This window comes from Chanos chanos, chromosome 4 (assembly GCF_902362185.1).
Source record: "Chanos chanos chromosome 4, fChaCha1.1, whole genome shotgun sequence".
Taxonomy (NCBI): Eukaryota; Metazoa; Chordata; class Actinopteri; order Gonorynchiformes; family Chanidae; genus Chanos; species Chanos chanos.
The window spans coordinates 15,240,151-15,253,463 of record NC_044498.1 but is presented as its reverse complement, the minus strand read 5'-3'; the positions used below and the strand labels follow the sequence as shown (position 1 = coordinate 15,253,463).

Sequence of the window (13,313 nt, the reverse complement as noted above, 5' to 3'; positions counted from 1 at the left end):
ACACATCAAGTAAATGATGAAGTTGCACGGGTTTTTTGCCACATATATTTTGCCATTCTATTCCGTTAGGATCTCCCGTTAACAATCTCTAAAACAGCTATTGTCTTATAGCATCTGGTGTGTTTGGAATTTGAAGCATAATTTGTCCCTTCTCAGACCATCTTTGGCAAACTGCTGCAGTAATCCTTGTCATCCACTTCTCTGCCAATTTGTTATGGCCTCGCTGTTCATGGCAACACTATCATAGGGGTAAGACTGTGAAAAAAATCTACAGATTGACCAGCTTTTTGCAGCGATAAATGGCCCTAAGCTACCTCTCTCTCTCTCTCTCTCTCTCTCTGGCCATATATACCCATGTAGCCATCAGGCTAAAGGGCTTGGCAGCGTGTCCAGTGGCTTGGCTAAGTGAACAGCACTGAGAGGAAAACCAGCCCTTCATTTCATTTCCAATATCATATGTGTGTAATCAATCTCTCCCTCTGTTAGCCTGTAGTGCAGCCATGGTTATCCTTCACTATGAAGAGAAGGTATGGGAATATTGACTGAAGGGCTGAAGGAGGACAACAGCTGTGTGTGTGCATGTGCGAGTGTGTGCGTGTTTGCGCCCATGCAAATGTGTGTGTGTGTGTGTGTGTGTGTGTGTGTGTGTGTCCACACGTGTGATACATGGTCACAGAAAGAAATGCGGCTAAAAGCCAAACAGCTGGATTACAGCAATTTCAAATGATCCTATTTACTAATTATTATGATTATCATCATTAGTGTTGAATGCTAAGAGCATCAGGAGGATGCAGATCAATAGAACATGAAGAGCATATCGACAGAAACCCAACGTGAGAAGCTCAAATGTCATCTCACACATAAAGTCCAATGGATGAGCCATCAGTGGGAGCCTACAGATATAGGTACCAAAATAAAAGCTTGGAAATATGGCTCTCAATAAAACTAAGAATATAAATGGTGGAGAGTGGAGATTATGCATTGGGAAACAGGAATCAATATAGCAACTGGTAGGGAATTGAAGGAATTGACCCAAGGGGAAAATCTAATTATAAATTAATTTGTAGAATAGATCCCCTACTTTGAAAACTGGCACACGCAGATTTTATTTGTTCCAATTGTGTCACCATACGCTTGCGACACACTGTCTTCCTGAGTCTCAGTAATGAAAGTAGTATGAAGGTTATGAGTCTAAAGACCTATTCAGGCACATGCCACCTTCATTTAAAAAGGCCGGAAACAATCCACAGCCTTAGAAATGCTATAGAAGGAAGTGCCATCCGTTCTCATTTGTTTACTTCCTGTTGTGGAATACTCGTGAATCTCTGTATTTTAGCGTCACAGGTACACTTAGACTGCTGCACAGACTTCACTCAATTGTCTGGAGGAAGAACAAGATCTTTGTCTTTAACCTAGTAGTCACAGCATTCTTAAAGTACTCTTTAATTCTTTGTACAGCATTTTTTGAAGTACTCTTAATTGTTTGCACAACAGTACAACACTAATGCCTAGTGATATCTCTCTCTCTCTTTCCCTCTCCCCCTCTCTCTCTCTCCCTATGGCTCAAACACATTGCTTCCATTAATACAGCAGACCTTATACCAAGGGCATCTCCCTTTCTCATGGGAAATAACCTCCACTTGTCATTGCTGACAGTTCAGTGCCATATTTAACATCCTTTAATATCAATTACAAAGTCAACTGAACAGCTCTAATTGAATTTGTGTGGTGCTGACGTCCCTTGTTAAAAATCACTGTCTTTTCCAATTAATGCCTCTTTTTTTATTGGTCAAACTGCAAGTAGCACCACTTGGGTCAGAGAGGAATCCATTTTTAACTGATGTATTGATCGTGACATCTTCTCCAACTGTAAAAAGTCAGTTTTGTTAATGCTGTAAATTTAATAGACTGTCAGGATGTCCTTGATGTTTCCTGCAAAACTACAACAAAGCATAAAATTGTGTAAGAGTAAAAGTAAACATGCTGTGAAGAAGTGTGAAGGTGAATATATGTGGTCCGGCCATTGGGAAGCCAGCTTAATAGGAAGCCAGCATTGGTGGTTGTTGCAATGAGCATGTAAGGACTGTAACTAGAGGCATTAACCTGAGCAGAAAACACTATTTGTACAAGGCAAGTAAACACTAAAAAAAAAAAAAAAAACAACAGTTGAGCAGCAACAACTACGGTATAAGTCCAGTGTTGCTGAAGATAACACAATGGAATGGTTTAAAAAGAAAAGCATTCCACTGAGAAATCAAGAATGCTTTCATCACTGTTAAGGAATTCTCAGATTCTTTGAGGTATCTGGAATCTTGAAAATAGCAGTTTCACAAAGCTGTTTACAAAATGATGAGTGACAGAGTTCATCCAACAGGCCGTGACCAAGGCAACTGTAGGTTTCCACATAACTGGGAATTTTTGAGGATGAACAATGCCATCAATTTCATTAATGTGTCCAGCAAGAACATGGAAACTGGTGACCTGTCACCTAAGGCAAACAGTATGACAGCAGTTCCCATATGAAACCTACTGCTGTTGTCTGAAGATATGGAGGGATTTCTGATAGCTATTTACCCCAAGGCAATGTTGACTGCTTCTGCTTGACACTGATGTCAAAAGAACATTAACATCTTTGCTTGCTGAAGAGTTTTCTAAGAACCACGATCTCTCCTACATAACATTAATGTCAATGCCAATTAAAATTCATCAGGTTGAAGTCATTTTGCTCAAGGCTAACCTGTCCAGATGTTATCTGTTTTCCTCATCTTTGCAGGTATTTTAATGCACATACAACTCAAATTTGATTTGGTCCACCATACAGTCACAATAAACAGATACTAGTTACTATCTGGATCATTGTGAAACTGTATTACAATTGATCCATATTATAAAAAAAAATTCTTGACTTCATATTCACTTAGTGTGAAACAGAAAGAGAACAAGAGTTCAGTGAGTTGCCAGAGATCAGCTTGAAACTGTGCTTCATTAAGGACTGATGCACAGCATGTTGTTGATGTCTGAACAAGTTTTAACAACACTGGTTTTAACGAAACAAAACAAAACAAAACAAAACAAAAAACCTATATTTTCATGGTTCAGTGGTCCTTATATATGGCAGTTTTGTCATAAAGGTTTGGTATGTTTGGAAATGTTTGCTTTCAAGCCAAATGTATGCTTTTCAAAAGTGAGATTATCCATCAGGATAAAAATACTGAAGTAACAATCGAAAGAGGGCGATCTGTATTTGGCCATAGACAACTGTACACAAAAAGAGAGCAGGACACTGTAGATGCACACTTTGCATTAACCATTGTCCAGAGGAAAATGGCCAGGTTTTCAATGTGTTCCAAAACCCAAATCTTGTGCCAAATTTATTAGCCAAATTAAATAATTTAGTATCAGTCTGTCTAAAATACCCTTGACATAATTTGTGTATTAAGCTTAATACTATTTAATTAACCAACGTATTGATCACACATAGTAAAACATTACTACTTACCTAGTAAATCGATAGAATGAGGATGTGATGAAGGAAGGTGATGTTTTGATCAATGAAAACTCATTCAAGTTAAGATGTTCCTCATGCCAGTGAACAATGTTGCATCTGCTGTTAATTTTGACCTATATATATTTATCCCATATAACACTAGGTTGTATTGATTTTTAAATCATTCCCAAGCAATGCTCTGGTCTTTCTCCACTTAGAGTTTAATATTGAATGGTATTATTACAAAACATACTTACAAGATGCAATGGTTTAGCAGAGATACATATGTGGCCTGTACATCACTGATTATTAGATGATTTATTCTTTTTGATTCAAACTTTTTTTCTGTGGGGATAATGATCTTGCCAAAGCAAAGTGAGCATATTGCTTAGAGCTGCATGCTGCACTGTTCAATACCAATGAAGCAAGTTAACGCTATGTCATGTCTAGTTATCAAAGATGTCTAAAAAACCAAGTTGATGGTATGGAAAGCTCTTACCTCATTGTGTAGGTTACATTAATTGGCAAATTATTAATAAGTCCTGTGTTTTAATGCAGAATGTCTAGCGTCTCATTGTGCTGTCAGATGGTGCTTAATGATGTACACCTAGGATCAGAACTGACCTTGAAGACAAATGAATGGGTATTGTGATTTCAGTAAAATCACAATGGACGGCAAGGCAGAGGTAATGTTTACTAGTACAAGCACTTAACTGGATTCCAATATAGGAGAAGGGGTTGTATTCAGTCATATTACAAAATGTCAAATATTCCTGCAAAACAACAGAATATGAAATACTGTATCAGCATTGTTTTGTAAAAATGTGCCTGTTTGTTATTCAAGGTGGTGAAACTACACAAACTCATTTCTAGTGTGACTATGCAGCCTTTGAATTGATACCTGTGTCCAAACTAACTGAGCCAGATGCCAGATCTGTGCTGTGTTTTTTCTTCTTCATTAATATTCATGCAGTATATACTGTAAAGTTATAGAGAAAGCTGTGTGTGTGTGTGTATGTGTGTGTGTGTGTGTGTGTGTCTGTGTGTGTGTGTGTGTGTGTGTGTGTGAGTGAGTGTGTGTATGTGTGAGTGAGTGTGTGTATGTGTGAGTGAGTGTGTGTATGTGTGTGTGTGTGTGTATGTGTCTGTGTTCGCAAAGGTCTACTGAGTAACACAGGTAAACCTCAGACTGTCCCACCTAGTTTATATTCCCAGAGATCATTTCCAAGGTTTTATGAAGGATTACGGGGTTATATAGAAATGAATTAAAATGGTATCAGAGACTAGTGGAAATAGGTGAGGTTTTTACAGGCCTTCCAGTGGTAGGGTGAAAAATTACCTCTTTGTACAAATGTCAAAGGAACCCACTCCTTTCATCCCATTGGCAGCCAAAGGAATCTCTTATGTCTCTACGCAAAGCCTTTCCCCAATTACTGGGTTCAAAAGGCAGTCTGAACCTAACTCAAAAGATCATACCATACTACAAGACTCTAAACATGCAGATATCCTTTCATTCTTGTACATTTCCACAAAATCATTATCATAGATTACCTAAGAACACACATTATTTTCTCACACTTAGAATCAGTAATGATGATTTTTTTTTTCCCTAGATGCACTCTGCTGCATTAAGCAAAAAACATAATTGTGCTGTTCGGTCAAGCGTTCACTCAATATCAGCGCGTTCCATACAACTGACAGCAGGAGGGCTGGACAGATGAGAAATCTGGAAATATACCTGTGTATTGCTGACCTGGCTGGACCTGTGTGTGTGGTTGTGTGTGTGTGTGTGTGTGTGTGTGCTTGCAAAAAGATATTCTTAATCTTCATGCATTTATACATTTTTGCAGCCATCCAGATAAAACACATCTAGAAGTAATTAGGGAAATTCAGAATCAAAATAATTATAATTTGCAGAAAGTGGAAGATGTTGCACTCTCTTGGCTAATAATTTACAGCACTTAACAGTATGGAAATTGATTTCACTGGTTAATTCTCAAAAAATGTTAGCTGTAATTAATAATTTGATCTATTTTTAACATCCTCAGCAAAGAAGCATTACAGTGCTTTACTAAGTGCAGATATTATTTGGTTAACTTCAGTGGTCTCACTGAGGAGCAATTGAGGGTGAACAAGCACTTGACTAAGGGTGAAGATTTAGCATCTAGGTCTGGCTTTGGTTGAATAACCGTAATGAAAAACTAAACGATTCAACCAGGTCTAACTGGGATTTACAGCACATCTCAAGCAAACATGGTGATTTATAGCAAACCCAACACACACCCCTAATAGGGGGGAGAACAATGGACCAGCTCTGAACAGACCATGCCAAGATTTCATTTATTACAGGCTAGCTTTCCAATCCCCTCCCCAGGCTGAGCTCAACCGCCACCTGGGAGACAGCCCTAGGGACTTCAGTCGGAAAAAAAGAGAACAAAAAAATACCTTTAACCTAGCATACACCTAAAGCAAAATGACCGTGTCCAATATGCACACGGAGGGGAAAAAACAGTGAAGTCTCCAGTGAATGACGACACATTACTACGCTCCAAAAATGTCTCTATAACAGTACCTTTCAAAACATTTTACATGCTTCTGTTTCAAACTGGGCTCACACTACCATCATGAAATGGATAAGGAAGCTTCCTAAATTGACATGAAGTGGAGAAAATCACAGAAGTCCTCATGATTAATGGGCGGAATACGATACTGACCTTTCAGTCTACATATTACTGCAAATAAATACCACTAAAGGTCACCTTATGACCCAAGAGGGAATGCAGTGACAAAATGGCACATATGGGTGCTGTGGGTGGGTCATCTAACAATTTATGGGCACTCTGGCAGTCCTTAAACAGCCTGGTCATTTTTTTTCTACCAATATTAATCTAATTACATCCATTATCAAGCGTCTGTGGGAAAAAAAAAAAAAGATTCAGTGAAAATCTTATTTTCCTGCAGAACATAAGACCTGGTGAGGGAGCCATTAAGATCTGTTCTTTTCTTCTTTTTTTTTGGAGACATGCTTATTTTGTACAAATCCTAGGGGGTCCCATCAGGGAAGCCTGCTCATTTCTGTCGGCACCCATTACATTTTTCCAAGATCTCCTCGTCTGGGACCACAATCACCTCATCCACTGTGTTACAACCCCCCCCCCCCCCCCCCCCCCCCCCGTGCCACCTTCAATATGTTCCCCCCTGCCCCACGTTGAATATGTTCCCACGCGACACCTCCAATATGCCATCCCGTCACACCCTGCTGTTCCAGATTAGTCCTGATAATGGCACCAGCGTAGAATCCCGCTCCCCGCAACGAAAGGGGCCATCTGGCCCTCGGCATGATTCGGGACACCTTTCTGCACCTCTACACTCATGGCTATTACAGAGACAAGAGAGAGGTACAGGAGAAAACAACCATTCTCACATGTTTCTGCCATGCACATAGACAATAACTCTGCAGCGCGACCACACAGTGCGCATGAAAAAATGCAGTTGTTTCTCCACGAGACTTCCGCAGAAACAGAGCATGGATCCACAATATAAAAAGTATACCATTCTATACAATCATATAAAAAAACTATGTAAATTTGTTTCATACATGACACAGGACATTTGTGTGGACATTCATTCATATGGATATTACTGAGAAAAATGAGCTGAATGAACACTGAAATAATCAACATCCTTCTCATGAGAAAAACCACTCCAACATACGACCATTTCTATTGTAATAGAACAGCTACGTCAGTAAGGGAGAATGAACAGGAAACAGGATCACAACCACTATTGAAAAAGAGTATTATAAACTGCAATAGTCAGGCTTTTGAAGGTCTTTTGATTGAAAACCAGTAGGAACTGTTAAAGAGAGCATTTGAAAGAAACACATTCAACAGTAGGAATCGCTAACACTATTAGTGAGGTCACAGGCAGGCAGAGGACGACAAATAGACCATTAACAGACTATCTACCAGTATATCTGGAACTGGCTCCGCACTCCAAAGCAGGCCAACTGATATTCCTGCCTGTCATGCAAGACTTTGAGAATACCGACACATAAAGAGCATTGAGAATACCTCACCTGTTTCACAGCAGAAGAAGTCACCGGGCTCGACCGGACTTAAGTTCAAACATCATACACTAGCGAGAGAGGCACTGTCGATGTCTGTGTGTGTGTGTGTGTGTGTGTGTGTGTGTGCGTGTGTGTGTGTGTGGGAAAAGAAAGTCTCTATGACTGTAGGAGCGCTTTGTCAATGCCAACTGTGTATTCTCGTTTGACAAATGCCAGCATAACCTTGCACTGTTCATAATATATGGCTTTAAATACAAACAAGAAGTGGCATTAACTATTCATGTGGGGTTTCTTGTGGCATTTGTATACATTTCTCCTGCCTTGTCAACCTAACTGGAATATGAGCTCATATTTATATGTGTACTGGTAAATGGCTAGGGAAACCACAATGAAATTCTGCTTTTTCCACAACCTCATGTTACCAAAAATATACAAATATACTTAGGATTTTTTTTTTTTTCCAGGAAATCTTCCTCTGCTGTTATACATTTAATAAATAATTGCAGGCCAGGACTTTAGTTTTTGTTATCTGCAATCCACTTCATTCAGATTTCTAAATTTTCAGATTTTCAGATGCTGTCCTGATCTAGTTTTCACCTCTCTCTAGCACTGAGGAGCTGTGGCATTGAGCTCTGTTGGTCAGTGTGTCAATAAAGCAGCTGAGTCCTACCTGAACCTCTTTTGGACACCACTTTCACGCTTCTGATGACGGTCGCGTAGAGAAGGATCTGGAGTGGAATGGGAGCTTTCATTTTTCTCCGGTCTTCCTGTCCTAGAGGTGAAAATGAAAAGAATGAGATCTATCTCAAATTCTTCCATCCAAGAGCAAATCATTTTTTTTTAAGTATCTCATTGAGGTACAGGAAACTGGTCGATTGATATTAAATGTATGGACTGGTCTGGTTTCATTTAGCAATGTCCTAAAGGAAAATGAGGTTAAACTGACATAAATCATGATTCTGAAATCGACGATATAATGACACACAGCAAATTCTCAAGAGTTGATTTCCCGGTGTTAAGCAAAAGTTAAATATAGAGTTGAATTTACACTGTAAAAATAGGATTCAACACTAAAAGAATCAATTGCAAAAGAGAATTGGTGTCACCAAGAAGTGTTGGAGATTCAACTCGTACTATGGAGTTATGAAACCAGTGAAGAGTTAATTTTTAACTGTGCATAGAGTTATTTTAACACTGCATCTGAATTGTATTATTAACACTTTACAAAGTGTTAAATTAACACAGCAAAGATTGGGACAAAATAAACACCAGCATAGTGTTAAAATGAACTCTCTCAGAGTAGATTTAAGAATTTGCTGTGCAGTGACTGCATGTGAAGCATACTTTCTGTTCGTGCATATCTGGGCCATTGAAACCAGGTCCTGCTCTTAAAATGTATGAGTATTTAGCATTTTGACAAAGGCTGGACAATGAAATCAAAAATATTGCCTATCCCAATCAGGTCTCCCCAGTTTTTTGAAATCAGAGAACAAATCCAAGGTAAATGTTTTAATTAATCTCACCATTTTAAAAATGAAAGAACATCCCGAATTATTTGTTACAGTGCATCTCTCTCTTTCTCTCTCTCTCTCTCTCTCTCTCTCTCTCTCTCTCTCTCTCTCTAACCCCCTTTCTTTCTCTCTCATTTATACTGCAAAATAAGGTGGTAAAATATCATATTTAAGAAATGACATTCAAGCTTTGCAACAAAGATGAAGACATGTTCATTGAAAAAAGAAAGTTAATTCTGTAAAAAAAATCCAAATTCAGCTATCACAAGGCACAAATGTGAATTAATTCAGCCACCCCAACTCCACGGCATGCTTGCTGCAGTCACATTCTCACGGGATTAGCATTTCCAATGACAGCATGCTGAGTGATACGTCCTTTTACACTCCATATATATGCCAACAACGAAATTACAATTTCTGTTGCAATAGACATTTTTCCCAGGAATACTCATTGCCTGCCAAGAGCTTTTGGAGAAGACAAAGCTGAGGATTGTAGATTCTTTGCTCTCCAACAAGCCTTAATCTGCCAGTGGGCTCAGCTCTTTTTGCCCTAAAATTTCCCTCTTATGTCAGAGTCTATCATTATCTATAAACATGTTCAGCTATGACCCTAACAGTGTAAGACACCAAGTGCACTGTATGTCAGAGCGCATGTTACTTTGTTCTTTGACGTTTATACTTATCAGAGACATACAATCTCTATGTAATCTATATACAATCTGTTCAACCATTAATCTTGTAATACATGAGATTAGACTCTCAGTGTAGTGGGAAAGGGTGGTTATGATCATGGACCATGCATTTTAAGGCATTCCATATGGAGAGCTTTATTGTCTTTTAGTTTACAACACTAATACAAAGCTTTCATTTCAGAAACTCTTTAACACATAAAATCAAACAGATTCTAAAAATTATTTGCTAAAAACCACTGTATTTCATGAAAACAACAACAACAACAACAACAATAATAATAATAACAATAATAATAATAATAATAATAATAATAATAGGGATGTCCTGAACAAGTTTTCTTTGCCCCTGATCCCGATCCGAGTCATTTGAGTATTGAGTATCTGCCGATACACAGTCCCGAATCGAAACTTGTATTTTCCTAGGTAATACAGTTGCACAGTGCACATTTCAAGTACATTAAAGTTATTAAAACCAATTCAGTGTATATGCTTGACAACTGAATAGCAAATGCATTAAGAAAAAATTGCCTGCGGCCAAGTTGTTCCTTATTTTTTTATTTTTTTTATTATTACTTTTTTATTTTACAAAATAAAAAAGTAAACCTTCTTGTAAAGCTCCGGTGGAGCGTGTCTGAAATGTAGTGTCCAGAGGGTAAGGCCTACTGTGGGAGTTATACCAGAAAATACACACAAGTATTCGATTTTATTTAATCTTACAATAATTAAAGTGGCTAAGTTGTCTAACTGTCAGTTACGTTGATACTTCTTCTGAAAGCCTCTTTTTTTGTATGCTATCGTTATCAATCCTTAGCGTTAGTTTAGCGACTATATTGCTGTGTTCGTTAGTTTAGGCTAACTTGCATACATCTCATACAGCTACAGCGTTAGGTGTCTCAATTTTGAGATGATACCTTGGTTGTTATTAGTAGCCTTGAGGATTAATGTCGTCGGAGTATGTTGACCTAAAAAACATTCAAATTTAAATGTTAAAAGAAAACCCTCAATTTGCCAAATTTGAACGCATGTGTGTTCGCTACCACGTGGGCTGGTCATCCAAAGAGATTAATTTAATTACCCTCCCGGCAATCTTTTTGGCTTGTCGCTGTCTCAAGGAAATTTCTCTCTCTTTGTAAAAGTATATCCTCCAAAGTGTGTTGCTTCCTAGCAGCCTTTGCCTGTGTTACCTGAGTGAACTCACTGTATTCCGCTAAACGTTTATTTTTTAGGTGCCGTATCAAAGTGGCAGTAGCCTACTGAGTTACTACCGCCTCGCGAAATGGTCGCACTGCAAACATTACAAGTGGCTATTGGAGTGCTTTCGTTTCCCAATGTAAAACATACCACACTGCAGACATTTTAGCCGTGTCCCGCCACAAAGTATGCTCTCCGTTTAAGACACCTGTGTAACAGCCGACATAAAACAAAGGATCGGGCTTAGGGTGGTGCTCAGTAAAGCCGATACCGATCAGTTAATAAATGCCTTGATCGGCCTCAACCGATCTCTGAGATCGGATCGGGACATCCCTAATAATAATAATAATAATAATAATAATAATAATAATAATAATAATAATAATAATAATAAGGTCTAACCACTGTATCGTTAAAAACACACGACTATCTCAGGATGTTAGTTAGGCCTATAACAAATAAAACAGAAACAAAACAGGAAAGAAAGAAAGAAAGAAAGACAGAAAGAAAGAAAGAAAGAAAGACAGAAAGAAAGAAAGAAAGAAAGAAAGAAAGAGAGAAAGAAACTGTGAGAAAGAACTGTTAAATGAGCACAAGCCTATGACATGTTATTGACAATCCAACTTAGAAGCACGTCACCTTAATCAGCATGTTTGCCATCGTGCAGTGATACTTCAAACCTGACATTTCAGCCAGACAAAAACGCTACACATGATTCGGAGGGAAAACCCCCAACAAGCCACAATAAACCTCAGGAGACACTAAGTGGTGCCACTCCAAACTGGGCTACAGCCAAGAGTGACGACATTGGTAGAATCCCTCACTGAGCAGGCCATTGTGTGGACCCTCACAAGCACGACTACGTTCCTTGCCCTTTCATTCGCCCAGCACACACCGAAAAAATCTTATCATTCTAATTAGCTTACGTTTTTGTGAGGCCCAAATGCAAGCACAAAGTGTGTCAGAAAACGTTCGTGCTCTGAGACCAAAAAACTGATTACAGGGAAAGAAGGTAAGAACGCACACGCCTTATTATGAGACACTCAATTTTTATTACATGAGGTGATACACTCTGGCATTTATGAAAAATTAGGTTTTAATCGTTCCATCCTATCTCATTTAAGTGTTGCTGATTCACAAATATGGCCATTTTTTACATGCAGGGAGAGCAAGAGGCTATAATCAGGTCCAAACTATCTGCAATGTGGAATGCATAAACAAGGATTAAAGGCTTAGAGATATGAGAGAATTCAAAATATGACAACATGACATTTCCAGATCTACGAGTACACATGCGAGTAGTTTCATTTGAATATTCAAGACATTCGTTCTGTTGTTTCCAAGGAAACAGATCTTGCTGGTAATTGTAAAGATGGTGCAGGGATTGGTGAGTTACAGTACTGTAGTTCTGAATAAGGAGCCACAGTTCAAACTGTGAATCAAATCAGCAAGCAAAAAATCTACTGCAATCGAAATTCTGTTTTAGTAACTTTAACACCTATTAGAGCATGAAGATACACTGCAGAAAAAATTTCTTTCAGCCACTTTTGAAAGGCTTATTTTCCTGACAGCTAAGATACAAAACAAATCACATTTAACAGGTATTATCACCACAGTTCAAAATTCGAGGTGATATTATTATTACAACATTTTGAGCTATTACCTTCTACTTTTTCATGAAGCTTAGAAAGAAAAGGCTATGATCAGTGTCCTTTGACTCATTTGCATAGCATTACTGATACAGGGGGATCGTTTTGGAAAATCCAAGCTCATTTCCATAATGGCACATGTTGTAGCTCCATATTATTCCTTACAGTATATGAGGGAATGAGGGAGAGAGCAAGAGAGACACTGCTGAGTTTCAGCTGCAGAGCTCCGTGACGGCTGCAAACAAGCTATTTGCTGATTGTCTATGACCATAAAATTAGGGGTGTCCGCTGCAATCTATCCCTGGCAAGTTGAGGAGGGAAGACTCTAAAATGTACTGTCTGTCTCGACTCTTCTGTCTGTTTCTTCTGGCTGTTGTCAGGTTGGTGTTTGTCCCACCTCCCCTCCACATCTTGTCTTCTTGTTTCACCTCTTTCCCACTATTTTTTTTTTTCTGCTGAATTCAGCCTAATGCAATTATCCAGCTGGAGCATCTGCCAAAGAGAAGCAATGTGTACCCAGAGGAATCTATGGTTTCAGTACACACTCGCGCACACACACGCGCACGCACACACACACACACACACACACACACACCATTTTCACCAGCTGCCCCCCCCCCCCCCCCTCCACGAAGTGAGGTGAAAAATTGATATGCCCACTGCCTACGAGGGTTATTAACATTTCTATTTGTGAGAAAGTGTACCGCGCCCCTT

The 13,313-nt window shown here is 38.9% G+C and overlaps 1 protein-coding gene across 1 annotated transcript in view; it reads right to left on the bottom strand.

Annotated features, from left to right (window-relative positions):
• il1rapl1b (interleukin 1 receptor accessory protein-like 1b) overlaps positions 1-8,308 on the bottom strand; it is a 184,665-nt gene extending 176,357 nt beyond the window's left edge. The window contains exon 1 of the mRNA XM_030771900.1: positions 8,227-8,308. Within this exon, the coding sequence (XP_030627760.1) occupies positions 8,227-8,308 (82 nt within the window). The remainder of the gene's footprint in view (positions 1-8,226) is intronic.
• Between the last annotated feature and the right edge of the window lie 5,005 nt (positions 8,309-13,313).